This window comes from Pan paniscus, chromosome X (genome assembly GCF_029289425.2).
Source record: "Pan paniscus chromosome X, NHGRI_mPanPan1-v2.0_pri, whole genome shotgun sequence".
NCBI classification, from domain to species: domain Eukaryota; kingdom Metazoa; phylum Chordata; class Mammalia; order Primates; family Hominidae; genus Pan; species Pan paniscus.
The window spans coordinates 153,372,954-153,400,910 of record NC_073272.2 but is presented as its reverse complement, the minus strand read 5'-3'; the positions used below and the strand labels follow the sequence as shown (position 1 = coordinate 153,400,910).

Sequence of the window (27,957 nt, the reverse complement as noted above, 5' to 3'; positions counted from 1 at the left end):
GAGTTAAAAAATATTTCACTCCACAATTGAATGAAATAAACTGGCTTTTCACCATAGACCGTTTGAGAAGTGCTGTCCTAAAGAAGAGAGGAAAAAGGCAATGTGAGGAGCTGGGGTCTGTGAGTGACTGTGTGGAGCACAGCTGCCCCATCAACCAGGACTACATGGCTCAGACTTCCATGAGAAATGATCCTCAATTTTCTCTAAGCTACTGCTTTATTGCAGGTCTCTTTGTTGAAGCAATGTAGTGTCACTCTACCTAACTCAGCATCTGTTGTACAGCTCACACCTGTGCACAAGAGATCTGAGCAAGGCTCTTGCAGCATTGTTTCTATTAGCAAAACCCTGGAAAATACCTGAATATTCACCAAGAAGGGGAAGGGTCAAATAAACCTCACTATGCTCATGCTATGAAATACTGACCTGTAGTTAACAACACTCTCCCAACAACATTCTCCCACGCTTAGTTATGTGAAGAAAGTAAGTTGCATGATAAACAGCTGGCATGATAAACTGTCTATTGTGTGTGTACATATATGCAGGTAAATATGCAGAAAAACATCAGGACAGATCTTCTCAGAAAGGGGGGTGTGATTGGGAGGGGCCAGACAGTGACTAACCGGGGTTTTTATTTTATTCGTATTTGTTTAATATTTTAAAATGAGATTATATTCATGTTTTGTTTGTGTAATTAAAAATGAATATAAAATAGACGATAGTCTTTTTTTTTTTCTGAGACACAGTCTCATTCTGCCACTCAGGATGGAGTGCAGTGGTGCAGTCATAGCTCACTGCAACCTCTGCCTCTCAGGCTCAAGTGATCCTCCCACCTCAGCCTCCTGAGTAGCTGGGACTATGGGTGCATGCCATCGTGCCCAGCTATTTTTTTTTTTTTTGTATTTTTGGTAGAGATGGGGTTTTGTCATGTTGCCCAGGCTGGTCTCAAACTCCTGAGCTCAAGTGATCTCACCTCAGCCTCTCAAAGTGTTAGCATTACAGGAGTGAGCCACTGTGCCCGGCCTGTTCATACATTTTTAATAATAACACAGAACAGGATAAAAAATCTCACTCGATGATTTGGCACACCAGTGTTTGCAGCACTGAATGAAGGAACTTTAAGAATGGAATTTAGTTTTTACTTGTTTGACTCCATTTAAGTCATAAGTGTCTTCAGAAAGAGCACCATGGGGAATTCTCATCTTGCAAGAAAAAAAAAGAATCTCCAGAAGGAAAAACTCCAAAGCTGTGTACAATTGTGTCTTTGATAAATTGTCTCTAATCCCCAAAAATAAAGAATATAAAAATATAAAGAAAAAAATAAAGCATCGGAGAAAAATGTGGTTCTCAAACATGTTTTAAAAAACTTATTTGTTTATTTATTTTTGAGACAGTATGTCACTCTGTCTCTCAGGCTGGAGTGCAGTCAAACACATTTTTATCTCAACTAAACAAACTTCAAGCCAGACTTTGCAGAATGCCTTAGGAAAACAATTGCTCAAAAATTTAAAGGAAATCTTGTGACTATGACTGCTATAGATGCTGGCAGTTTTCAGTAGTTAAGGGCAAAGAGTTTTTGAGATTTGACCCAACTGTTAATCCTAGGAGCCAGGTTCCTTCTGGAAGACACACCGCTGAAGCCTTTCTTCTGGAATCCAGTTGGCTGCTCTAGGAGCATCAGGTGTCATGCTGCGGCCAGCAGGAAGTGGGTAAGTGCCCAATACAGGGACCCCAGGAGTCTGCTTTGGGCACCAGAGGGCCAGCTCTGAAAGTGAGGATGAAAATGGATCATTACATTATAATAACAGTTAGGTTTGGAGATTGTAATACTCTGTTTTCACCCTGCTGATAAAGACATACCAAAGACTGGGCAATGTAGAAAAGGAGGAGGTTTAATGGACTTACAGCTCCACATGGCTAGGGAGGCCTCACAATCATGGTGCAAGGTGAAAGCCATGTCTCATATGGCAGCAGACAAGAGAAGAGAGCTTGTGCAGGGAAACACCTCTTTAAAAACTATCAGATCTTGTGAGACTTATTCACTATCACAAGAACAGCACAGGAAAGACCTGCCCCTATTGTAATTGAATAATTACCTCTCGCTGAGTCCCTGCCACAACATGTGGGAATTCAAGATGAGATTTGGGTGGGGAAACAGCCAAACCATAGCATTCTGCCCTCTCCCCTCCCAAATCTCATGTCCTCACATTTCAAAATTAATCATGCCTTCCCAACAGTCCCCCAAAGTCTTAACTCATTTCAGCATTAACTCAAAAGTCCACAGTCCAAAGTCTCATCTGAGACAAGGCAAGTCCCTTCCACTTATGAGCCTGTAAAATCAAAAGCAAATTAGTTACTTCCTAGATACAATGGGGGTACAGGCATTGAGTAAATACAGCTGTTCCAAATGAAAGAAATTGGCCAAAACAAAGGGGCTACAGGCCCCATGCAAGCCTGAAATCCAGCAGGGCAGTCAAATCTTAAAACTTCAAAATGATCTCCTTTGACTCCATGTCTCATGTCTAGGTCATGCTGATGCAAGAGGTGGGCTCCCACGGACTTGGGCAGCTCCACTCTTGTGGCTTTGCAGGACACAGTTTCTCTCCTGGCTGCTTTCACAGGCTGGTGTTGAGTGTCTGCAGCTTTTCCAGGTGCACAGTGCAAGCCATCAGTGGATCTACCATTCTGGGGTGTGGAGGATGGTGGTCCTCTTCTCATAGCTCCACTAGGTGGTGCCCCAGTAGAGACTCTGTGTGGGGGCTCTGACCCCACATTTCCCTTCCATACTGCCCTAGCAGAGTTCTCCATGAGGGCCCCACTCCTGCAGCAAACTTCTGCCTGGGCATCCAGGCATTTCCATACATCCTCTGAAATCTAGGTGGAGGTTCCCAAACCTCAGTTATTTTTTTAAGATGGTGTCTTGCTCTGTCACCCAGGCTGGAGTGCAGTGGCATGATCTTGGCTCATTGCAACCTCCACCTTCTGGGTTCAAGTGATTCTCCAACCTCAGCCTCCCGGGTAGCTGGGATTACAGGCTTGCACCACCATGTCCAGCTAACTTTTGTATTTTTAGTAGAAACAGGGTTTCTCCATGTTGGCCAGGCTGGTCTCGAACTCCTGACCTCAACACCTTGGCCTCCCAAAGTGTTGGGATTATAGGTGTGAGCCACCATGCCTGGCCCCAAACCTCAATTCTTGACTTCTGTGCACTCGCAGGCTCAACACCACATGGAAGCTCTCAAGGCTTGGGGCTTCCACCCTCTGAAGCAATAGCCTGAGCTGTACTTTGGCCCCTTTTAGTCACAGCTGGAGTGGTTGGGGCACAGGGCACCAAGTCCCTAGGCTGCACACAGCAGAGGGACCCAGGGCCTGGCCCACAAAACCATTTTTTCCTTCTAGCCCTCCAGGCCTGTGATGGGAAGGGCTGATGCAAAAGTCTCTGAAACACCCTGGAAGCATTTTCCCCATTGTCTTGGTGATTAACATTTGGCTTCTTGTTACTTATGCAAATTTCTGCAGCCAGCTTGAATTTCTCCTCAGAAAAGGGAATTTTCTTTTCTATCACATTGACAGGCTGCAAATTTTTCTAATTTTTATGCTCTGTTTCCCTTTTAAAACTGAATGCCTTTAACAGCACCCAAGTCATATCTTGAATGCTTTGCTATTTAGCAATTTCTTCCACCAGATACCTTAAATCATCTCTCTCAAATTCAAAGTTCCACAAATCTCTAGGGCAGGGGCAAAATGCTGCCAGTCTCTTTGCTAAAACATAACAAGAGTCACCTTTGCTCCAGTTCCCAACAAGTTCCTCATCTCCATCTGAGACCACCTCAGTCTGGATTTCATTGTCCATATAATAATTACCAGCATTTTGATCAAAGCAATTCAACAAGTCTCTAGGGAGTTTCAAACTTTCCCACATTTTCCTGTCCTCTTCTGAGCCCTTCAAAATTTGGAATCCAACCTCTGCCTTTTACCCAGTTCCAAAGTCACTTCCACATTGTTCTGTGCAGGAAGTGCGTGAAGGGAGAAGAAAAGATACACACACAATACCTTTACGGGTAAACAACCTTTATCCCATGTAAATGGCAATGCAGATATAATAAGCAAGTGATATAATAATAAGCAAATGATATCATAAGCATATTGATACAATAAGCAAATTGCAATGGGAAGGGGAGAAGGGAATATATATATTTACACTCACCAGATTGTGGAGGATTCACCACCAGACTGGGAAGCAACATCCTGGGCTCCAGAGTTGGCCACTCATCTGTGCACAGACAAGGAGAGGTCTCATGAAGGTTTGGTGCAGTCTGGGACCCTAGCTCTTTTTGTAACGAGTTGTTTGGCATGAGGCCTAGTCACGAGGGCCCTTCACGACTGGGCTCAAGGAACACAAAAAGGTCAACTTGTTTTTGCGATTGTCTATTGTTTTTCAATGTATAGGAACAGATTGAAATGGAGATTTCTCTGACACAGCAGTGGACGAATGTCTCAAGGGGCTCACACAACCTGTTCCGGGACTTGGTGACCATTGTTTGTGTCCATGTTCAATTGAGTTCAAATTTAATATTTAACTTTTCCTCCACACACATTTTTGGGTATCTTTTCAGCAGTACCCCACTCTACTGGCACCAATTTAGTTTTAGTCTGTTTTCATGCTGCCAATAAAGACATTCCCGAGACCGGGCAATTTACAAAAGAAGGAGGTTTAATGGACTTACAGTTCCACGTGGCTGGGGAGGCCTCACAATCATGGTGGAATGTGAAAGGCACATCTCACATGGCAGCAAACAAGAGAAGAGAGCTTGTGCAGGGAAATGCCCCTTTTAAAAACCATCGGATCTTGTGAGACTTATTCACTATCCTGAGAACAGCATGGGAAAGACCTGCCCCCATGGTAATTGAATTGAACCTCTCACTGGGTCCTTCCCACAACATGTGGGAATTCAAGACGAGATTTGGGTGGGGACACAGCCAAACCATACCAGAGATAAATTTCAGAATTATTACTGAATCTTGGAAGTTCATTCCCCGATGGTGAAATTTGGGCTTTGGCCTTGGTCATTGGCATTTGTTGCCCTTCCAAAGTGGGCTTGGTGCCCTGAGGCTTCTTGAGGTTCAGGGGCAACACCCCCAACCTCCACCATTTGGACCCTCCTATTTGGCAGCTCCTGACCTTGGGGACCTTCTGAGCCATGGTGGAGGCCTCATCCATCCCCATTCTCCAGGCATCTGCCACTCACCTGCTACCTCCAACCAGGAGGTCAGCACCTTTGTGCAGTGGCCACCCAGAGGCCTGGGAGGGACTTTGATCTGGAGGGTCTCCTGCTGTCAGGCCTTGCCTAGGGCTCCACACCCTCCCTCCAGCCCTTGAGCCCTCCACCTTCCTCAGGTGGGGACCTCCCCATGTCTCTCTCTTCAGGTGTGTAAAGCCCGAGGACACCCTGGGGAGTTGGGGAGTGGAGGGCCCCCTGCTGTCCAGGTCCCCAGGCCCCCCCAACCTGCATGAGCTGCAGAATCCTCCAAGTGCACCAGTTCCCCAGCTCTGTGTATTTGCCTGCCAGTTCCTTGTCTGCCTCCCTGAGCTGCTCTGCCAGGTTCAGCAGCATCATGGACAATGCCATGGGCTCTGTGGCCGGGGCCCCCTGGAGCTGGGGCTGGCCCAGTCCTGATGAGTCCTCCCACACCCGTGGATGATCTGATCCATCATCTCCACCACTTCCATCTGGGGGTACAGGAGGTGAGGGGAGGCCCAGGCTTAGGCTACATTCTGTCCCACCTGTCCCATCCCCAAGGACATGGCCCTGGGTGGGAGAGCTGATTCCTCTCATGAATTCCAAAGACATCTTCATCCAGTGCCCCAGTGTCTGGTGGGGTCCAGGGAGATCTGCTCCACCTTACCTAGGGGGCTCCAAGTCTGGGGTTGCAGCCTCTCCCAGGCTGTGGGGTCAGGGTCTGGCAGAACAGGGAGCCCAGGGAGGAGGGAGGGGCCCCTTCCCGGTTGGGGGCAGGGTGTGGTTAGGGCCCTCTCTGTCTGGGCCCCTGTGGCATCCAGCAGGTGGGTGTTCAAAGGTGAAGGAGACTTCTGTGGGGGAAGGGAGACACCTGTAGACACCAATGACGAACAGCTCAATAAGGGGTGGTGGTGCCAGAAGCCCTTGGACTGTAGAGGCCCAGAGGAAACACCTCAGGACTGCAGAATTTGCGATAGGGAAGAAAGGGATGAACAGACTTAAACTTGTGGGGTAAGCTGGCTTGTTGGAGATGGGGCAGAGGACTGGGATGGACAGAGAACCAGCAGCACAGTATCCCAGGAGTGACGTAGCCCAGCCAGCTTACAGCACCCTGAGGTGCTGGCCCCACCCACCTTTGAAAGTGCTGAGGTGACAGGCCGACCTTACAGTAAAGAATGCTCTGTAGCACGGTGGGGCCTGCTGGGCTCGGGTGAGGACCACCCCTTTGGAGCTGCCTTCCTCCCCTAGAGGTCGACAGGTGCAGAGAGGAACATGGACTGGGTCCAGAAAGGCAAGGCAAGGCAAGGCAAAGAGACAGGGATGCCAGTGAGGCTGTTGGAGCGGGGCTGGGGCAGGGATGGAGAGGTGCCAGAGAGGAATGTATTAATAAAACCCCATAGCATCTGAGGAGGGAGTGGGGGGATTTATCCACTAATGTTGTATGCATTTGGCTTGGTAGTTGTTGTGTAACCTGCCTCCACTCAAGTGCACAAATCCTACCCAGGAGCACAGCTTGGTGAACCATAGGCCCCACTTGTGGTGACATTTTGGCTGCATGTCTGTTTCTCTCTGGCACTCTGTCCTTGAGGGCAAGGACCTTGTCACTTGCTTTTACATCTCTGGGGCCCAGCACAGAGCAGGTGCTCAATAAATACTTGTTGAATAAAGGTCAGAAAAGGGATGACAGAGCAGAGAGTTTTTCTGACACATCTTGCCCGAAAAAGATTTCAGGCCATGTTTTTATTATGCAGTGAGCTTTTGAATGAAATGCATTTTAGCCCAGAAGGTGCATCACGTCTGCTGGAGACTAGTGAGGGTGGACAAAGACACAGCTCTGGAAGCTTCAGGAAAATAAGCTGGGAGAGTATTGGGGAGGAGAAGCTAAAATGCAGTAGGCATGGAAGCAGAAGCCCCCATTTCTACCTGTTGGCCTGTCCTTCCTGTAATGAGAGGTAGGCTGGGGCGGAGGGCTGTGATGGGGAATTTGGGCTAGAGGAATCAGGGCTGCAGACACTGGCCCAGAGATTAGGGGTTTGGGACTGTGAATCTCAGGCCAGCAAGAGACTTCTAGGGTGTAGCATGTGATCTTTCCACTAATCTTGGATTTTTTAATGTTCCACCAGGGAGGAGAGCCAAAAGGCACATCCCGTTTCCTCAGATGCCTTCTCATTTGTTCTATAGAGGGTGGTGTTGGAAGAGCTACAGTGCTCAGGCAGGCAGGGGAACTAGGAGAGGGGCAGGAGAGAATATTCTCAATCCTCTACTAGGGGCTCATAGGATTCCCAGAGAAAACCCCATGCTGTCCCCTCCTGCCTTGGGTGCAGTGTCAGCTGTCCAAATGGACCCATGCACATCTGAGACTTGCCAGAACAGCTTGCACATGTTTTAAGAAAAAACAAACAGGTAGAATTCTCAGTAACAAGCACATAATGATGCTTTTCCAGCAACTAAGTGACTTGCAAATGGCAAGTGCTGGGCCAGGCCGGGGCAGGCATTGGCTGGGGGTGGACGCACCGGGAGGTGGCTGCCTTGCTAAGTAGGAAGCAACCGTCAAGGGGGGTGGTATCGCTCCACCCACCCAGAGCTGCACCTGGGGTAGGAGAATCGACAGCTGTGATGAGCATGGGCCCCTGCCAGAAGCCAGGGAGACTGGGGCAGTGGAGAGAGTCATGTTGTCTCCTCCTGTTGGCTCCCATCGGGATGTGCATCCCGGAGCCGGAGGGATGGGATGTCCTTCTGCAGTTGGGCTGCTGGCTCCACAGCTGAGCCGTTGGCATTTAGAAGGGCCAGGAAACTGGGGCCTGCTCCTGCCCCTGACTTCTCTGAGGCAGTGGTCACCAGGCAGAGGGCCAGCCACAGGCCACCAAGAGGACTGAACTCCTGCTCCCACCCCTATGCAGCCTAGGGATGATTCTCAAGTCCCAAAGCCATGTTATCCCATTCCCAGTCCCTGAGGGAGGAGCTGAGGATCTGGCCTTGGCTTCTGCTCCCACCTGGAATTCCGATTTGGGGAGCCCTAGCTGCGGTGAGGGGAGGCTGAGTGAAAGACCCCTTTCTGCCAAGGGAGAGCTCAGAGTTCCAGGCAAACCAGCCTCCCCATCAGGGTGCTTCCTCTTCCCTCCAAGTGCCCAGCAAGCACTGGAATAACCGTTCCCAGCAGGGGCCACAACAGCACCTGGACCCCAGGAGGGGGCAGTTTCCAAGTGCAAGGACAAGTATAGAACCCCATGGCATGGAGAAAGGAGCAAGGAACGTGGTAAATGAAGCTTTGACAAAAGACGTCAAGGAAGACCAATGCCATTTAACATATATTTATTGAAATCTACTTGATGCAAGGCACTGTGCTAGATTTGGTAGGGGATCAGACATGAAAGGCCACCCCTGTCTTCTAAGAGCTCACAATTTAATGGGTGGGGGAGGGCTGAGGAGGAGGGGGTGAAGCCAAGTCCACAAACAGCTCTAGTGCAAGGCTGATTATAGTGAGTGCCAGAAAACAGACAAGGTAATGAGATGGGGGGAATGAGAAAAAAGTGCCAACAACCAACGGAAATACAAACTGGGGTGGGACATAGCTATTGTTCTCAGAGATATGCAAATGACATTGAGGGCCAAGTTTAAAGAGACAGTTTCTGCTTTTCAAAGTAAACATCCAAAGTGATGCAATGAGAACTACAGAATGTAAGTACATGAGTAAGTGAGAAGTTAGCAATCCCCCCATCTGATGGACATGCTGGAAATCGTGAAACACTTCAAAAATAAGAGAACAGGGTGCACTGTGATTTCACTCATTTTATGGCCCGCACGTGGTGGGTTCAGTAAAGGAACAATATACCTAGACATAAAATCACAGGTTAAATTCACTGAGACTAGAAGGCATCGACTTTCACCCATCTTAGAGAACAGAGAACACATGTTTGAACAGGTGTTCATGCAGTCAGGTGCGACTTGGCCAGGAAGCAGCCAAGTGGCAAAACACAATAGAAAAGAGTAGAGACCCACTCAAGCTGGCTCAAGTCAAGGAGTCTGTAGTGGGGACGCACGTGGACCAATGAGGGCTGCTGCCAGAAATCCAAGAACATACCATGGCCAGGCCTTCCTCCCAGCAGGCGCCACACTCCTCACTCTTCTGAGTACTGTGCTGCTCCCCACACCTTCTGATGCCTAGAAGCTTCTGTTTCCTTGTTTGCATTTCAGATCTGGAAGGCCTGGTGGTGTCCGTGGTCTACCATGTTCTGCCAGCTCTATGCTCTGATGATTGCTTGCTGCCCTTGGATCAGGTGTTCAGTTCTGGCTGAATTAATATGGCCTAGAAGCAGGGTGGCAAATCACATGGTACGCAACAGGGCCACAACCCAGGGCTGCAGGTAGGGCAGGCGCTGTGCCAGTTCTAGGACAAAATCAAGCACATGGAATGCAACACCACTCGAGAAACATGCCCGCTGCAATTGGGTAGGGACTATTCTGGAAATGCAAGAGTGGGGTGACACAGCTAATGGACACAGCTCATCGTAATAAGCAGCAAAAATGGTAATCAATTACTTTCTTTTGAAAATTTTCACAAGTATTCAAAACTCTAATAAAAGCAATGGAGGATTTTTTTCAAATGGTAGGAAAAGAACATATTTCTTTTTTTTTTTCTTTTTCCATGCCAGGCGGGTAATGTGCTGACATAGTAACAAGGTTTGAAGGAGGAACATCTCATGCACGTGCGTGGAAACCCAATTGTCACGTGTATGAACTACAAAAGGATCGGGAAAAGAACACATTCCCTCACAACAGGAATACATGAGATTAGAAAGAAAACCGGAATGAGGTAGATGCATGAATGCACAGACAAGGATATGTGACAGGAAGCTGGGTGACATTTTGCATCTGACATAGCAGTACACCTAGAGAGCCCAAGGAAATCCACCCCCAAGTTACCAGAGGCAAGAAATGAACTTGGCGAAATTACAGGACACACGTTAAAGCCACAGACTGCATTGAAAGAGAACACGGGTTTCACCGCAAACACCATGAACAGCTGTTCCGTCAACCTTGACGGCAAAGACCAGATCTTTAGTGTTAACTCTAAAAGAGCATTTGTTTGGGAGAAAATTATAGAACTGAAGATGGGAAAGAGTCAAGGACGGCAGGAAGGGATGCCAAGACACCACGTCCCAGCTGGGAGCAGTGACGACTTTATGCTACGTTCTGAGTTAATGCTGCATTCAATGGGATCCCTTCATAAAAGGGATCTACTTCAATGGGATCCCTCATGAAACCCAACAAACGACAAATGAATGGGCAAGACATGGCAGAGTACTTCTAGGTAAAGGTGCCAGACTTGCCCCTGGTAGAGGTCAACCTTCTTTATCAAATGACAGCTGTACAAAACACATCCTAACAACTCGAAAAGAGAAAATGGATCCGAGAAGAAAGTAGTGATTTCAGACACAGATTCACAACTACTGCAAGAACTGAGGCCCACAGGGCAAAAGGAATCACTATGTAACAAGTGCTTTTGGCTCCTCTCCAGCCTGGGGGTCAGGGTGGAGATGTCGCATAGTGCTATTGTGGTGGCCTGGGTCCATTTGAGAGGACCTTCTGGCCAAGGTCACAGGGGTCATTGTAGGACCTTGCTTCCCAGGATGGGTGCCTGAGAAGCCCTTCCAAGTTGTGTCTGCTAGGAAGCTCTGCCTCAGCCTTGGTGGGCCCACGAGAAGGGCACACTTCCTTGCCAGGCCCTCCTAGTGTCCCTGTCCCCAGCCACAGCTGCTGGGAAGTCACAGCACAGCCCTGGTGGGGCTGGCTTCTATCTGTGGCTTCTGTGGGCCACTGGAGGGGCAGGTTCCTCGCTAGCCCTTGCTGCTGTTCCTCTTGGGGGAGCCCGCTGGAAATGGTAGCTCAGACCCAGGAGGACCAGCTTCTACTTCTATGCCACACAGGGTTTCAGAAGGGTTCCACTGCCCTCCAAACCTTTGCTTTAGTGCTCCTCCTGGGCATGGCTGTTGCAAATCATAGCCCAGGGCAGTGCTGCCAGCTTCTATCAGCATAACGCACAAGCCATCGGAGGGGAGGGTTCCTCTCCGAGCCTCTGCTCTGTTGCCCTCACTTAGGTGTGGCTATAGGAAGTGATGCCAGAACACATGGGTGAATTTTCCCCTAGCTGCCCACAGCAGAAGCCTATGAACCAATCTCTTTCTAGTTCTAGAGTCACCGGCTGAAAGGAGGATGTGGTCTAGGCAAGTCTTCTTGTGTCCAAGGAGATGTTTCTTGGGTGAATCTGCTGCTCAGTCACTGAATCCACTCGGAGCATTGCCAAGGCTCCCAGGAGCTCAAAGGATGGCTGGGCTGCTTGCTCCCAGACCAAGTTTGGACCACTCCATTGATCTAGGTGAGGCCAAGCCCCGCTGCTGCTGGAGGGGTCTATAATGATGAGCAGTCACAGAGTTCTGGCTAATCTATGATGGGAGCATCTCCAGTGTGCCGCAGTGGCCAGGTTGGATAGTCAAGTGGTGCCCACAGATAGACACGGAGTCCGCATCTCGGATGAGGAAAGAGCCTGCTTCTCTGGCCCATTTCCATCCAGCCTGCCCACCTGGTGTACTCACCTTCTGATGGGCCGGGGTTGCAGCTTTTTGTTTGTAATTAAAATTCTAGAGAAAATGTCATCATATCTAGCTACAGAAGCAATGAAAGTTATGACTGAGTGGACAAAAAATGAATGCTTGGATATGTAAAAATTAAAAGCTTTCACAACAAAAACGTAATAAAACTGCTACAAAGAGCAAAGCAATAAAATTGGAAAAGAGAACATCACCATCAATATAGAAAGAACTGCTACATAAAGTTAATATATCCGAAGGTAAGTTGATAACTAGTCAAAGGAGATGAACGGACCATTTGCATGCAAAAAACAGAAACACCATTTAAGTCATCGCATAAGAGAAAGATGAGACTGGTGGTCAGGAGGCCTGGGGCCTATCCCCAGTTCTGGAATTGACAAGCCACAGAATGACGGCAATAACTATGACAATGACAATGACAGCAGATGGCCTTCACTGAGTGTGTACCTCCATGCCAGGCTGGTGGTCCTGGCACTCTGCAGCCACGATGGCAGTCCTCGTGATAACCTTCGGAGGTAGGTGCTGTGATCACCCCCGTTTTATAGAACAAGAAACGGAAGGCTGGAGAAGTACCATCTAGGCCTGATACCAGGAGAGGCTCGTTTCCAAAAGGAGGCGTCACCCTGCACTTGAGTCCTTGAGATGTATCTCTTCTTAGGGGCATGCTCTCAACTATTTTATTTTGAACAAAATAGCGCTGCTTGAGGACAAGACCCATTAGTTCAAAACAACCCCAATCGATGCTAATTTTGGATATGTATAGGGGACACCAAATTGAAATGGTTTAAGAAAAAAAGATACAGACATTTAACCCAGATTCAGTAACTGTTACTAGGCGTTTGGCCTCACAATGACATTTTGGGTGCTTTAAAAGAAAAGACGTTTAAAGGTTGTTTGAAAAAGTATGACCTTAAGTGGTTATATTGTACAGTCACAGGACAGATTAAAAAACGACAAGAGAAATCGTCCTAATGTTCTGCAAATATGGTCTTATGGCTTGGGAGAAAATTTCTAATGAGAGCCTCATGAAGGGATCGTCACTGAGCGACCGTGCAGAGCTCGGATGGAAGTGACTGGGTGTGTCTTGAAACTGTCTGATGACTCAAACAGGGTTCCCATGTTGGTGAAGACGGTGAGGAGTCAGAGTAAAATGATTTCGTGAAAGGGAGGGTGGCAAAAATGGGGTATTTTCTAAATTAATATATTATTTTATATAATATGTGATTTACAGTATGTATGTATAACTAAATTAATAAATTAAATATTTTAAGACATTTGAGTGTTCTATTTACATCCCTAAAAATTTATAAATTCAAGTAGGCCAAAAATCATGAGGGCAACGTTCTCTTCAGGAAAGCTGGGATCACATTATGAGGACGCCATCGTGGAATAGCTCTGTGTGTTTCTCTGGGGCGGGGGGAGCTTGGAGTTGATGACCTCTAAGCCCCTCCCTACCCCACATCCAGATTTGTCGTCTCTCATTCTTGGATTCAAGGCATGTGGACTGAAATACCTTGATGGTACTTCCTACCAGTTAAACTAGCCAAACTAAGTTAAATGGTACAAGCTACTCTTGATGGGCATAACGTAACACTTATAAATTGCTGGTGGCAGTATAAATCGGTCTCAATCTTTTGGAAGACAAAATATATAAGCGCTACAAAACTGTTCATCTCCTTTGACTCTGCCATCCCCTCTGGGGACTCCGTCCCTGTCCCGCGGGACCACAGGGCGTTTCTACTCGTGGTGGGTTGGCTGATGCTTCTGCAGTGCCGAGCGCCTCTTGAACACGCGGCCACACTGGCTGCATTCGCAGCGCCGCGCCCCACTGTGGATCCGCCGGTGGCGACTGAGGCCAGAGCTCCGGCGGAAGGCCTTGCCGCATTTGTCGCACTCATAGGGTTTCAGTCCGCTGTGGATGCGCCGGTGCTTGATGAGGTCAGAGGGCCCACGGAAGGCCTTGCCGCACTCGCCGCATGCGTAGGGCCGCTCGCCACTGTGGATGCGTGCGTGCTCCAGGAGGCTGGAGCTCTGGCGGAAGGCCTTGCCGCACTGGCCGCAGGCGTAGGGCTTCTCGCCCGTGTGGATCCGCCGGTGCTTGGTGAGCTCTGAGCTCCTTCGGAAGAGCTTGCCGCAGTGGGGACACCCGTATGGCTTGGCCCCACTGTGGATGCGCTGGTGCTCGGCCAGCCCGTTGACCCCTCGGAAGGACTTGCCGCAGTCGTCGCAGTCGAAGGGCAGGTGGCCAGTGTGCATGCGCTGGTGCTTGAGAAGCTCCTGGCGATCCAGGAAATCCCTGCTGCACGTCTTGCAGGCGAAAGGCTTTTCCGAAGTGTGAAGTTTCTGATGTCGGAAGAGGTGGGTGTTGACTTTGAACGACCGCCCGCACTCCTCGCAATCAAAGGGCTTCTCTCTGCTGTGGACCCTCAGATGCTGACTCAGGCCTGCATTCTTCTTAAACCGTTTTCCGCACTCCTCGCACTCGAAGGGCTTTGCCTCCCTCTCCATCTGCTCCCTCTTCTCCGCGGCATTCTCCAGGGCCCTACTGGGGCCGGGCCGGGGCTCCGCAGCTACGTGGCTTTTCCTGTGCTCATTAAACTCCGCCACCCCCCTAAAGACCTTCCCGCAGTCGCCACATTCCCAGCCCTTCTCCTCACTGTGGACTCTCTGGTGCTGGACAAGCAGGACTTTAAGCCGAAAGGTGTCCCCACACTCTTTACAAGCAAAATGATGTTCTATGGGCAGATTCTGTGGGCTCCCTCTCTTCCCGTCAGAGTCCCCGTGCTGTCTGAATTCAGGACTGGGACCACTGGCCCTTGGGAAGCTTGTGGACGCCATCTCCTGTGGCTGGGCATCTTCCCCCTTCATCTGGTGTCGGGTCGCGGAGGTGCTTTCTGAAACGATAAACAGAAGGCAGTGTAGTCTGCAGAGGATGAAGGAGGGAAGGGCCTCTCCTTTGTCAAGAATCTTTTTCTTTCTGAGACAGCCACTGAGCACGTGGCCTGGGCCCGGAAGCCACCAGAAGCAAGGACTGCAGAAGCCAGGGGCAGAGGGACCTCATTCTGGACACTCTCTACCACAGTGGTGCTGAGGAGGTCACCCCTTCTGTGACCAGAGAGCAGCCACACATGTCCCCAAAGGCTCAGCTGGGTCCCCCAACCCTAACCTCAACCCCAAGAGCTCAGCTGGGATCCCCAAACATAACTTGAATCTCCAAAGGGCCCTGCTGATCCTCAACCTAACCTCACCATCAAGAGCTCAGCTGGGGCCCCAAACCCTAACTAGAACTCCAAAAGCTCAGCTGGGACCCCCAACCCTAACTGTAACTCCAAGAGCTCAGCTGGGATCTCCAAACATAACCCGAATCTCCAAAGGGCCCTGCTGATCCTCTCAACCCTAACCTCACCGTCAAGAGCTCAGCTGGGGCCCCAAACACTAACTAGAACCCCAAAAGCTCAGCTGAGCCCTCCCAACCTTAACTTCAACTCCAAGAGCTCAGCTGGGCCCCCCAACCCTAACTTCAACCCCAAGAACTCAGCAGGGCTCCCAAACTTAACCTCAACCCCAAGAGCTCAGCTGGGGTCCTAACTTTAACCTGAATGCCCAGAGAGCCCAGCTGATCCTCTCAATCCTAACCTCAACCCCAGGAGCCCAAATGGGCCCCTCTACTCCTAACCTCAACCTCAGAAGTTCAGCTGGACCCCCTAACCCTAACCTCAACCCCAAGAGCTCAGCTGGGTCCCTCAACCCTAACCCGAACCCAAGAGCTCAGCTGGAACCCCCCAACTCTAACTCAAAACCTCTAAGAGGCCAGCTCATCCTCTCAACCCTAACCTCAACCCCAAGAGCTCAGCTGGGACCCTAACCCTAACCCAAACCCCTGAGAGATCAGTTGTTTCTCTCAACCCTAACCTCAAGCCCAAGAGCTCAGCAGGGCCCCCAAACCCTAACCTCAACTCCAAGAGCTCAGCTGGGACCCCCAACCCTAACCTGAAGCCTAACAGCTCAGCTGGGCTCTCCAACCCTAACCCATGCCCCATAGCAGCTTGGTTGGGTCTCCCCCAATTTCCTCACATTTCTTTTTCACTCACCAGAGTACTTAGCAGGATCAGTGTTGGGCGATGGGTCTGACACCAGTAGCACTTGTCCTTGTGCCAGGTGAGGGACCAAGGCAGGATTTAAAACAGGAACGCCTGCTCATGGGAAAGGAGATTGGTTATGGCGACAGCCAGAGATGACATGAGAATAGTGGAGGAACATAGGCAAGGCCTTTGAAGGGGAACCCCCTTCAATCTTCAAAGACCAGGCTTTAGGCAAGTCATTCATTCAGTTCAAAGGTGTTTCCCAAGGTCAGGCTCCTTCCAGGAGCTTGAGGAAGGCAGCCTCTGGGCCCACCTTGGGGAGGCTCTGTGGAGTATCAAGTGGCCACCCTGAGGAGGTGATCTTTACCCTGTCTTCTCTCTGTCCACCCACTCAGAGCTCACACATTTAACTTCATGCTCTTCCCAGACACGTGGACTTCAACAGCTCCCAAATCTGACTCCCAACGTCTCTCCTCCTAAAACCTCCTCCCCACTGCGCACATGCAGACCCTTAATGGGTGAACAAGATCTTGATCACGTCAACCTTTCTCACAAATAAACTCAAACCAAATGGCCATGCAATTTGCATAATTTGTGCATTAAAATGAAAAGGGCATTCTACATTACAGTGGCAGTGTTCTAATTTCTTTCCCAGTAAAAGACTGAGAGGGGTTCTTTCCATGCCAAGAGGAGTTGGGGGAGCTCATACTACTCTGACATATCAGGTGTGGCAGACCCATTGTGTTTCCCCACAACCCAGGGAGAAGGTGAGCTTCTGTGGGAGTAGCCATGTGCCCCCTGCCCCACTCCAAGAAGGTGGTGAATTTGAGGAAGGGCTGGGACATCCTTACCCACAGAGGTCACGTTCCCATAATATTCCAGTGCCCTCTGTTCAGGGTCCAGCTTAAACCACTCCCTTGTGGTGAGGTACCATGCCACATCATCAAATGTCACCAAATCCTGAAAGAATTCCCAGGGCTAATCAGTCTTTCCATCTATTTTAGAATGAGGCAGGGGCAGCGCCAGTAATGCCAGGGACAAGAGGTGAGGGTCTGGAGTGGGTGTCTGTTGCTAACATGGAGGCCTAACCACAGCTCCAAGAAGTCCTGAAAAGAGAACCTGATCAAGCACTAGGATCCCTGGGCCATGGACCTGGCCTCTCGTCTTTCCAAGGGACCTCCATTCAATCACTTTCCTGGATGGAAACTCAGCTTCCCCATCTGGATGATTGGAACTCCAAGCCCAGTGGACATCCAATCCTTGGCAGCCTCCAGAAGAGAAGCAGAGGGAGGGTAGGAAGGCAGCAGCTGGGGTTCATACTCTGCCGTGTGTCATGCTGGGGCAAGAGACAGAGGCTGAGGCCAGATTCAGGGAGCGGTGAGAGAATCCCAAGCAAGGCAGAGGGAAGCACAGCTCACCTGGGCCTCTGGCATCTCAAGAGGGACTGCCAGGACCTGGTTTCCTGGGGCTCCATCCTGGGGAGGGTAAGACCTTGGGGAGTAGGTGGAACTAAAGAAAGTGAAAAAGGCCATGAGTGACGACAGCCCTGTCCCTGGATCCCCTGGGAAGAGACTGGTGATTTCCTCTTCCTTGGTTTCTGATCTTGTTGAGTCTTCTCTCACATGCTGGCTGAATGACGAGCCAGGGCACGGAGATGCCTGAGAAAACACATCTTGAACAATGGGGAAAGTAGCCTGGCAAAGAATGAACAGAGGCAGGCCAGAGGGAGCCAAGACAAGACCAGCAGATGCCAGCCCAGGCACAGCTAGGAGAAGACAGACCTAGACAGAAAGCCAAGGGCAGGGAGACTGGCAAGCCTAGAAGTCCATGCTGATGCTGCACAGGAAGGAGGCACACCAAGATCATCAGAAGAAATAACCAGGAAATGAGAGACCCTTTCCAACTTTGTAGAGGCAACAAAAAACCGGATCAAGATGCCGGAGGGAAGAGAGCAGGAATGGGGGCTTCTAGACCAGCAGTGAGGCCCTTAAAAGCCACAGCCCACTGACACAAGGAGCCCGGTGACAGCGAGACAGGTACACATGACAGCAGTTCTCTAACGTGTTCAACCCAAATGAAAAGTGGAACAAAACAGCTGGAAAAATAAGCCTCAAAGAAAAGATCTTCAAACACTAAATTGTTAAATAAAAGAGCTGAATGATTTGTACAAATTATCTTCTTCTTCCAAATTGCAAAATATGTGAAAGATTCAACCACCGGCATCCGTGCATCACAGGCCTCCCACTTCAGTGAATTCTAAGAAACAGCTACACAGTTCCTGTTGTGATGACAATTCAATTCAATTCAACTCATAATTCAGTGAAAAGGAAGGCTCTTACACTGGCTCAAGGCCCACAAAATCCAGCTACTCCAGAAAGACTCTTATATAAAATTAAAGATGTTATGTGAAAAAGAATGGACAGAAACTTCCACGTTTGGCTGCGATGGAGTAACAAGGAACAGATTTCACATCCTGCCATAAATAAGTAGAAAAAAATGGAGAAAATATATGTGAAACAAGTTTTCAGACACTGGACAGCAGGAAGCACAGAATCATGATCCCCAAGAGAAGAGAAACAGATGACGGGAGCCCTATCATTGCCCCAGCTCTCTGCCTGGAGGCAATTTCCAGATCGAGACTGTGTGTTGGGGTGGGCGAGAACCAAATAGAGCTTAGTGGCTTCGCCAAGTTGAGGAGACACAGGCCAGCATTCAGAGCAGCTGAGGCAGCTGGAAGTTGCAGAGCAGAGTTCCAGAAAGGAGTTAGTTATGCAGTAAAAAGAGCTTCAAAAAATCTGTATAAGCCTCCCCTTGAGTCTTTCCTGACTACTAGGCCCATGCATGCATAGAGTGAAACTCCAAAAGCCCAGGAAAAGGGTGACCAGGAAGCTGTAAGCTGAATAATTCTCAGGACACACAAAGGTAGGGAGACATTCAAGGTCTGATCAACCAGTATAGAGAATCCTCTGTAATCACCTGGGACATGCAGCAGAGAATCCAGAGGCCTTAGTAGTAGGGCTGATCTATTCCTAGAGCCAAAGCTACAAAAGACCTGTCTCAAAGAAAGCTTAAAAATAGGCCTCAAAGGGATCATACTGATCCACAAGTAACTACCACCCCAAATCCAGACACTCAATAATATAATCTTTATAATACCCAACATCCAATCAGAAGTTACTGAAATGCCAAAAAGCACAGAAATGTGGCCAGGACAAGGAGAATAATCAGTTAATAAAAACACACAGAAATGACCAGTGACGACTCACAGACAAGGATAACAGCGAGTTTAATGATGTACAAGCATTAAAAGAAAAACAGGAATATAGTGAGAGAAATAGAGGATATAAAGAGAACCAAATGGAACTTCTGGAGGTGGGAACTATGATATTTAAAGTGAAAATTTTACTAGATGTGATTAACAGCAGATTAGATACCACACAAAAAAATTAGAGAACTTGATGACATAGCAATAGAAATGATCTCAAATGAAGCTCAGAGAGAAAAAGAGTTTTTAAAAACAAACAGCATCTTAATGACCTGGGGTAAGAGAAAGTGGTCTAACACCTACATAACTGGAACCTGAGAAGGTGAGGAAAAGTGGGGGGAGGGATGAAAAATACAGTTGAAGAAATAATGGCAGGACAGTTTTCCAAATTTGATGAAAACTGTAAGCTCACACGTCCAAGAAAGTCAATCAACCCCTAGCAAAACTTTAAAAGACCCATAATAATCAGACTGCTGAAAAACCAGTGATAAAGAGAAAGTCTTCAAATAGCCAGAGGAAAGAAATGATGTTGCTGCGTGGAGAGGAGCAAAGAGTAATTACTAACTTCTTATCAGAGAATGTGCAAGTCAGAAAACCAGTGCATGACATTTTTAAAGTGCTGAAAGAAAAACAAAACTGTCAACTTAGAATTCTATATTCAAGGAAAATTTCCTTCCAAAATGAAGGCAAAATAAAGTTTGTTTTCAGACAAAAGCTAAGAGAATTCATCACCAGCAGATCTCTATTATAGGAAATACTAAAGGAAATCTTTCGGGTTGAAGGAAAATGATAGTAGGTGGAAAGATGGATCTACACAAAGGCTTGAAGAACACCAGGAATGTAAATATGTGGGGAAATATACAATGCTTTTACCCACCTCACTTTTAAATCTTTTAAAAAACAATTAATCAATCATTTAAAGCAAAAGTAATAAAAAGGTAGTGTGGGGTTTATAACATCAGAAGTAAAACATACGATTGTGTGTTCTGACAAGTCCTCCAAGACTCTGATACATGCTAATAAGCCAACAGCAGAGATCAAATATGTACTAAAAATAATCTGAAAGAAGAAAGGTAAAGAAAAAGAGGGGAAAAAAGAATGGAAGAGGCAAATAAAAACAAATAGCAAGATGGTAAACTTAAACCCAACCACGTGGATAGTTAAGGTAAGTGTAAATGGACTAAACACTTTGATCAAAAGGCAGAGATTGTGAGGCTGTAATAAAAACAAGACATACTGTCTACAAGAAACTTTAAATATAAAGACACAGATAAGTTAAAAGTAAACAGATGGAGAATGGAAAACATGATACTAGAACCAACAGAAAGAGTCTAAAAAATCCCGTCACAAAAAAGTGGGGGAAAGAATGAATGACAGATGTGGCTAAGAGCTCTGGAGACACTACCAGAGTCCTAGAACTCAGCAGGAAGAAAACTGGAGGGTTTCAATATAAAACCAACAGGTGCCAACGTAGAATGATGTGCTGCAGATGACAAAAATGTGAATCCTTCGTAGATGATACAGGCAGACATAGTTACTTCTCCCTTGAAAACCTAAAGAGGGTAAGGGAAGGGGAGGAGATGGCTAAGTATATATTTGCATTTTAGGAGAAAAAAGGAAAAAAGTGAGAGTGACTTGTAGCTAGAATAAGCACATCTCTAATATGTATGTGACCACATGGGGTTGGAGTTGGGGAGAGTCAAGGTCTAGAAAGATCTGCTTTCTTTTTCTGTAATGTGAGAATTTTTAGTAACCAAGCTGAATTTTGTTGGTATCAGAAAAGCATAACAATTGTAAAATATTTTGCTTTTAAAAGACTTTGAGTAAGAAAGCTGCTCAGCATGTGAGAAGCCAAGGGCTGAGGCCAAGGAGTCAATGGGGAGCAGCCCTTCTGCTTGGGTAAAAAAACCAGCATTTCCTGGGATCCCTACACAGCAAGGCAAGTGCAGGGGAGAAGGGCTGGCAGGAATCTATGGGCGGTCCATGAAGGGAAATGACCAGAAAGCCTAGAGACAGGCCCATGGGGTTGTGACTTCCTGGGCTCCTCCCTGCAAGCTATCAGCACCTAAGAAGTGCGGGCAGAAGGCCTCATCTAGCCCCAGAGTCCAAGGCAGCCCCATTCCCATCTTTAACTGGTTGTCTGGCACAGGGGCTTCCCCAGTGTGAGATCGTGTTCATCCTCGGGTGCTCAGCAGCCACACCCTCTCTGTCCCACTGTCACCTGGGCAGGGCCCTGCTGGTCCGTTGGATTCCTCTGGTATACATTTGATGTCTGATTTGACTTTGGCTTCCAGTACAAAATGAACTGGTCATGAATTACTTACACAATTCATTTAAAAAAATTCACTTCCAATTGACATTGACGTTTGGCTGCCAAACGGAATGTAGAGGGGGATATTGTGGATACACCTTCTGAGAAAGAGGACCTGTTAGAGACCTCTTCTCGCTGACCTCAGGCCAGAGACCTAAGAACTTAGCCTTCTGACAATGCCCTGGCCCAGCCCCCCAATTCCTTATCTTGCCCTGCCACATCGCAGTGACATCCAGACACACTGGCCTTCATTCAATCCTCGATAGGCCAAGACTGTGGCCTTCAAGGCCTCTGAAACTGCTGAGAGTACCAAGGGCTTCTCATGGATGGCTCCTTCTGAGAATTCGGGCCCCAACTCTATTTTTATTTTTCTGAGACAGGGTCTCACTCTGTCACCCAGGCTGGAGTGTAGTGGTGCCATCACAGCTCACTGCAGCCTCAACCTCCCAAGCTTGTGACCCTCCCGCCTCAGCCTCCTGAGTAGCTGGGACTACAGCTGCGTGCCACCATGCCCAGCTAATATTTTAACTTAAAAAAAAAATTGTAGAGATGGAGTCTCACTATGCTGCCTAGACTGTCTCGAACTTCTGGGCTCAAGCCATCTTCCCACCTCAATCTCCGAATGCTGAGACTACAGGTGTGAGCCACTGCGCCTGGCCCACATCAGGCCTCAACTCTAATGTCACCTCCTTAGAATGCCTTCACTCTCTAGTCCCCGTCATAGTCTACTTGGAACACTTTTGCTAACTAAAAACTATCCAATGAAATTGCTTGTTTCTAACTGACAGTCCCCAGGAGAAATGGAGCTCCAACAGCGCAGGGGCACTTTCTCATTCTTGGTCACTCCTGAGTCCCCAGTGTCTGCAGCAGCTCCTGGCCCTGAGTGGGTACGTGATAAATTGCGGGGTGACTGAATCAATGTGTGTGGGGAGGGGCATATTAAATGGAGCACACTTCCATCCCTGGAGCATGCACTACACGTGTTTGGAGACATGCATCTCCCTTCCTGTAATTCACTTACCACATCCTGCGGTTATTACCGCCTCCATTCACAGAGAAGGAAACCAGGGCTCCAAGAGGTAAACTTGCTTAATATCTAGCTCCCAAGATTTGAGACTTTTCAAACCACACCAGAAAAGAGTGAAATAATATCCAACCTATAACACCACGCCACAGCCAGAAGACAGACTGGGGGTGAGGTTTAGTGTCATCTAGGCCTAATGGTATATATGGGTGTTTGGGTGCTGCCTTTAAACCATCCTGTTAACATGCCCTCACTGCACAACGAGACATGCCATTCCTCTCTCTCTTTCTTCGTCTCTGTCTCTTACACACACACACACACACACACACACACAGTCCTCCCAAGCCACCCACATTTAATTGAGTGAATCCTCCTGAAGTGTTCAACTTAATCGGGCAAATCCTACTGAAGTGTTTTTACTTAATTGGCATGATTAACTGTTGAAATCCTGGAGCCACAACCCCCAAATGAATTGTTAATAATCCTTTCCTGTGCAGCAACAGGAGTGCCCCTTCCTGTAGCAGCTCACGCAGGGGACTTAGCCTGAGAGTACTTTAGCTCTCAGTGGCTGCGTGATCACCACCCACAGTGACAGAGCCCTGGACACGGAGATCATTTAAAAGGTACTCATAAAAATGGGAGGAAAGAAGTGGGCCCTGCTTCCACAAAAGGAAACAAAACTGTGCATAATTAATCAATCAAGTATATCAGGTAAAAGAGCTGCATGAGAAGCAAAGGAAGATCATTAAAAAAAGATAACACATTAATCCCTACTGCAGTTCAAAATAAAATTATCATCAATCCTAGAGACAATCGGATCATTTAGGGTCCATGTTGCACAACTCTTCTATTTTAAAATGGTGGAACTAATCAGGAAAAGAAGCTAGATGCTGTGACAAAAGTGACAAACGCAGGTGTCCACTGCCTTCTGACAGTGGATCTTGGGGAATCAAGGTCGAAGGAATTCCAGACAGAACATGAAAATCATTGTAATGCACACCCAATGGACACACAGGGTAATGCTGACCCTGAAGTGAGGCACTTTCACTCACAGCACAAAAGCATGTCCTGAATCTCATAGGGTGCACTCCTACATACAACTGGGAAATATGAAAGCTCAAAGAAATACTGTGGGAAAACACATTTCCAACCCTTAACGTAAGTGGTATTACTCTCCTTCTTTCAATGGGATCTGAAGATAGTCTAAAGACTATAAACTCCCAGAAAGCAAAGGCCCTGTCAAGGTCAGCTGTGAATTGCACACTGGACCTAGGCAAGCGCCATTACACTGCAGCTGTTTAACAAACATCTGCTAGAATAAATGGAAAATAGTGATGTCAATGTCAACCTACTGCCTGATAATTTGAAAAATTATGCTTTCTAAAACATGAAAGCTCATGTGAGTGAACAAATCTTCCTGCTAACGTGCTTTAGATCACAATGTAAATTTTAACCAACTTATTTAAATCAAATTTACTGCATGAAAGCAGAAAACACTAAGAGTCTCAAAATAATCATTCCACTTTGATGTGGAAGAACAGAAATGAAGAGTTGAACTCAACAGAGACAAAAAACAACCCACGTCACAAAATGTAGTAATAATGAGATGTTTTCTGGTTGCCTTTGGATTAAGAACATCCCTGCCTCACTGCTGGATGTTTGGCTACTGGCTAACGGTAGCTTCTGAGCCTAAAGACCAGCATTCAACTGATTTTATCGCACAAATAGCCAAGCAACATTCTCTAACAGGTGCGCTGTCCTTCCCTGGGCAGGGGAAAGGCAGCAAGACCACCCAAATAAGGCTCCTCTGGAAGGTTCCAGAAGCTTCCAAGGGGTGCCAGAAACACCTGGACTCTCTGAAGCATCTAAATAAAGACCTGGAGCAGAATGTCCTCAGGCCCTAAAGCTTGAGTTTACCCAGAAGACAACAGGTGGCTTGTGTTCTGCTCAGTTCTAGGCCAGAGCAACGGGTGTCTTCAAAGGTTTCCACTCACAAGAGATCCAATTCAGATGGATGCCTTCAGCTCCCTCTCCCATCCAAAAGGGAGATTAGACTCCAGATTCTCTTTCCTGAATATCTTTTCTCCTGTGAGTTGTATTGCTTGGATTGAGAGAACTGTCTCTGGGCAAAGACAGTTCAGCAACAGTGGCACAGATGAAAATATAAGTGCTTCCGGAACCAAAACGATACTCCTCACCATGTTGTAACCCCACCTATAGGGTCTTCTGATAGCATGCCCAGCGTCAAGGCCAGCAGACACCATGCATAAACACCCAGACTTACCCAAAAGAGACACACACGGATGACTCATCATGCCTCAGAACTACTCCAAGGGATCAGCCTGGCAGGTAAGGCCCCATCTGTTGGATTGCAATAATTCAGGTGAACAGAAGCAGACCTGTGTGCACCTCCCAGGAACATGTCCCCCACATTTTGGGGGATGTACTGAACTGGGCCAGATACAGGGTTCAACTGAATATATACTGCCACGATCTGGATCCACCCTAGCCAGGCCAGGATGCAACCCTTGAGCCAAGCCCTGGGCCACGCTGAGCCTGGCCTTCATGTTCTTTCCACCTGACAGGCCAGGAGGCGGAAGTGAAGGCCCCACGTGGGCCCATCCCGTCCCGTCCCAAAGCAGCAAACAGGCTGCTACTCGAAGTAGCAGAATCCTGAAGGGCCTAAAGAGAGGGTGTCTCACCAGGAAAGTCTGTCTCTCTTGGGGTATTTGTGTCTGTGTGTGCCTTTTTCTGTATGTGTGGGTGGGAAGGCATCTGTTTCCTCTCACTTTGCCTGGGCACCTGTCTCTTTCTGTTTGGGTTTCTATCTTATTTCCTTTCTATAAAAAGCCAGAAGGTAGACCAGAAGGGGATTTTGTAGTGTTTGTTGTACTTAATTGAGGAAAGCTTTGTGTTCCCATTTCTCCAAGAAGATTCATGGCATCTTACTAAAAATCGAAATAAATTTTAAGTATAGCTTCCTTTAGGTAACACCGCCTGGATACAAAGGATTCGAAATTGGGGGTGGGGTGGGATGCTATGCAAATTGCAAAGAGCCCAGGGCCATCCAAGGAGCCCAGGCAGGTTTGACTAAGGGCTGGATCACTGGGTGAGAAAGCTGGTGTGGAGTTCACTAAGAACTCATGTGGGAGTTTCGCAGGTTTGGGAGAGACCAAGGAGTCTGCATTTTTCAACAAGCACCCCAGGAGATTATGATGCAGAGCTGCACCTCCTTAACACGGGGCCTGTCTAGAATCTGGAGGTTCCCAGATTCTCCAACTCTCAGAATCTCTGTTACGGACAGGATTCCTGCCCAGGAACCTGCTGAAATGGGAGCCCACTATCTCTGAGTCTGTGCTGATGGTTAGAAGAGAATTCACATGTTCTAGTAGATTTCCAAGGGGTCCCTCACAGACAGAAGGCTGCAAATCACTGCTCAATAGGGTTCTATATATAAAACTCAGTGTCTGACCCAGTTCAGTACATCCCCCTAGTAACATTTTGTGGGGATGTACTGAACTGGGCCAGATACTGTGCAAGTGGCTTCTACTTGAAGGTCCAATGTTGCGGGGTTGGGGGAAGGTGAGGGTGGGGAGGGGCTGAGGCAGCATTAGTACCTAGGGGAGGTGCTGTTCCAGCAATCCCATCTGAAATTCTCTTGTAAAGGGAAAATGTCGGGCTGAGGTTGAAGAGGAAATGTTTCATTGACTAAGGAGACTGGAGGGGGCCGCATGCCCAGCTAGGTCAAGGCTGGCTGGAGGGCTTCAGTTGGAACAAGGTGGCAGGGTGGGACCTCTGGGAAGGGGGTTGTTTGAAAGGGACCATGGACTTTGGGCGGCAGGCGAGTGGGGGGTGTGTGTGGAAAAGATATATAATTAATCACCCAAATATAGACTGGAGGAGCCAGCAAAGGAGTTTAAGGGGGCGGGGGCACTGAAGTGGGAGATGGCGGCCCCCAGCAGGGCGACAGAAAAAGACTGGTTCAGACAGAGGGCCTTGAGCTCGGCTCACCGCCCCCTTTCCCCTGCCTCTCCACAGCTCTCTCTCTAGGCTACCTACCGGCCCCCATTCTCCCCACCAAGCTGAGGCTTAACCGCCCCCCCACTCCCACCCACTCAAAAGGAAAGGAGGGACTCCCCAGCGGGAACTGTTCCCACCTGGCCCACCCTCCCAGCTCCCAGACTGCGGCTCAGCCCCTCCCCTAGACCAGGGAAAAGTCCTTTAACCCCCACCCCTACAATGCCCCCTCCAGATCGGGCTCCTAGGAGCTAGGGGCAGGGGTCCTTTCTCTCCGCCCCTGAGCGGTTCCCATCTCCTAGCGTCCCCCAAAGAGCAGAGCAGGCCTCTACACTTTAGCGATTCCTACCCGGGATCGCCGCCCCCCGCCCGCCTCGGGAAGGCCTTCGGGCCTCTTCGTAGTCGTCATCCGGGACCCGTTCCCTGCTCTGGCCCGCCCAAGGCCGAGCAGCTCTCCAACTGCCCAGAGACGCCCCCTCCCTCCACCGTGCACTCTTCTGCGGCCCGCACACTCGCTCCAACCCCGCACACGGTCCTGCACGCCCTGCACATCCTCTCGCGGCCCTGCACTCTCACTCAGGTCCACACGTCCTCCTGCCGCCCCCACGATCACCTCCGCCCTGCGGCCCCTCCAGCGCCCCCCGCACATCCTCCCGCGGCCCGCACACTCACCCAGGCCCGGCGGCGGCCGACGCGCGGCCCTCGGTGGAGCGGCGCTGGCGCGGCCCAGGCAGGCCTGGCGTGGCAGGAAGCGCCACGGAGCCGCCCGTGCCCAGCCGAGCTAACAGCCCCGCGGCGCGTTTCCGGAGCCGTGAGCGCCGCCGGGGGTTCTGAGGGAGCGAGGCGCCGCCCCGGCCCCAGTCTCGTCCCCGATTGGCCCGGGAAGGGGGCGTGGAGGGAAGGGGGCGGGGTTTGGGCGGGCGCGGACTGGGCAGGCAAGTCTGATCAGCCTGCGGGGGAGCGGCGCGCGCGGGCTGGACGCTTGGGTGGAGGTGGGGAGGAGTGGAATGAGCGTGCGAATGAATGAATGAACGAGCGAACAAATCGACCAGCAGACGAAGGAAGGAACGAAGGAATGCAAGGGACCTCTCCCCCTTGGGCATCTTCAAGATGGTGGTGGGGGGAGTGAAGGGTCGGGAACTGAGGGCGAAGACTGGAAAGCCACTATTCTGTATGAATGGAATCAGATCGTATGTACTATTGTGTGTCTGGATTCTTTCATTCAACGTGATGTTTTTAAGATTTATCTATGTTGTTGAATGTGCTATCGCTGAGTAGTATGCTATTGTTTGGATATATCAGAGTTGGTTTGTTCATTCACCAGGTTATGATCTGGGCTGTTTCCAGTTTGGGCGATTATAAATAAAGCTACTATGAATATTCATGTACACATCTTTGTGTGGACATATGCTT

At 48.8% G+C, this 27,957-nt stretch overlaps 1 protein-coding gene, 1 long non-coding RNA gene and 1 other non-coding gene across 4 annotated transcripts; all 3 read right to left on the bottom strand.

Annotated features, from left to right (window-relative positions):
• Positions 1–1,351: 1,351 nt before the first annotated feature.
• Positions 1,352–4,318, bottom strand: LOC130541157 (uncharacterized). The gene is made up of 2 exons (XR_008955202.1): positions 4,205–4,318; positions 1,352–1,762 (listed from the first exon to the last, which is right to left on the bottom strand). It is a non-coding gene; the product is annotated as an uncharacterized LOC130541157 (long non-coding RNA).
• A 4,214-nt stretch (positions 4,319–8,532) lies between these two features.
• On the bottom strand, positions 8,533–27,356 carry ZNF275 (zinc finger protein 275). 2 transcript variants are annotated; one of them, XM_008964307.2, is made up of 4 exons: positions 27,217–27,356; positions 24,812–24,888; positions 15,937–16,038; positions 8,533–14,739 (listed from the first exon to the last, which is right to left on the bottom strand). In XM_008964307.2, exons 2-4 carry the CDS (start codon positions 24,840–24,842, stop codon positions 13,583–13,585), a joined length of 1,290 nt encoding a protein of 429 aa, XP_008962555.1. In that variant the 5' UTR covers positions 24,843–24,888; positions 27,217–27,356; the 3' UTR covers positions 8,533–13,582. The 2 variants fall into 2 exon arrangements, with proteins under 2 accessions (XP_008962555.1, XP_003804905.1); XM_003804857.5 differs by lacking the exon at positions 24,812–24,888 and having other exon boundaries at positions 27,217–27,353.
• LOC112438620 (small nucleolar RNA U13) lies at positions 9,884–9,987 on the bottom strand. Its single transcript, XR_003027021.1, has one exon. It is a non-coding gene; the product is annotated as a small nucleolar RNA U13 (small nucleolar RNA).
• Positions 27,357–27,957: the final 601 nt, after the last annotated feature.

Bases quoted from the DNA above. Each gene is read 5' to 3' on its own strand.
- ZNF275 (XM_008964307.2), bottom strand. From the start codon at position 24,842: ATGATGAGTCATCCGTGTGTGTCTCTTTTGG. The intron at 16,039-24,811 runs GTAAGTCTGGGT...TCCCATGAGCAG, and splicing joins TCCGTGTGTGTCTCTTTTGG to GCGTTCCTGTTTTAAATCCT. The intron at 14,740-15,936 runs GTGAGTGAAAAA...TTATCGTTTCAG, and splicing joins TGATCCTGCTAAGTACTCTG to AAAGCACCTCCGCGACCCGA.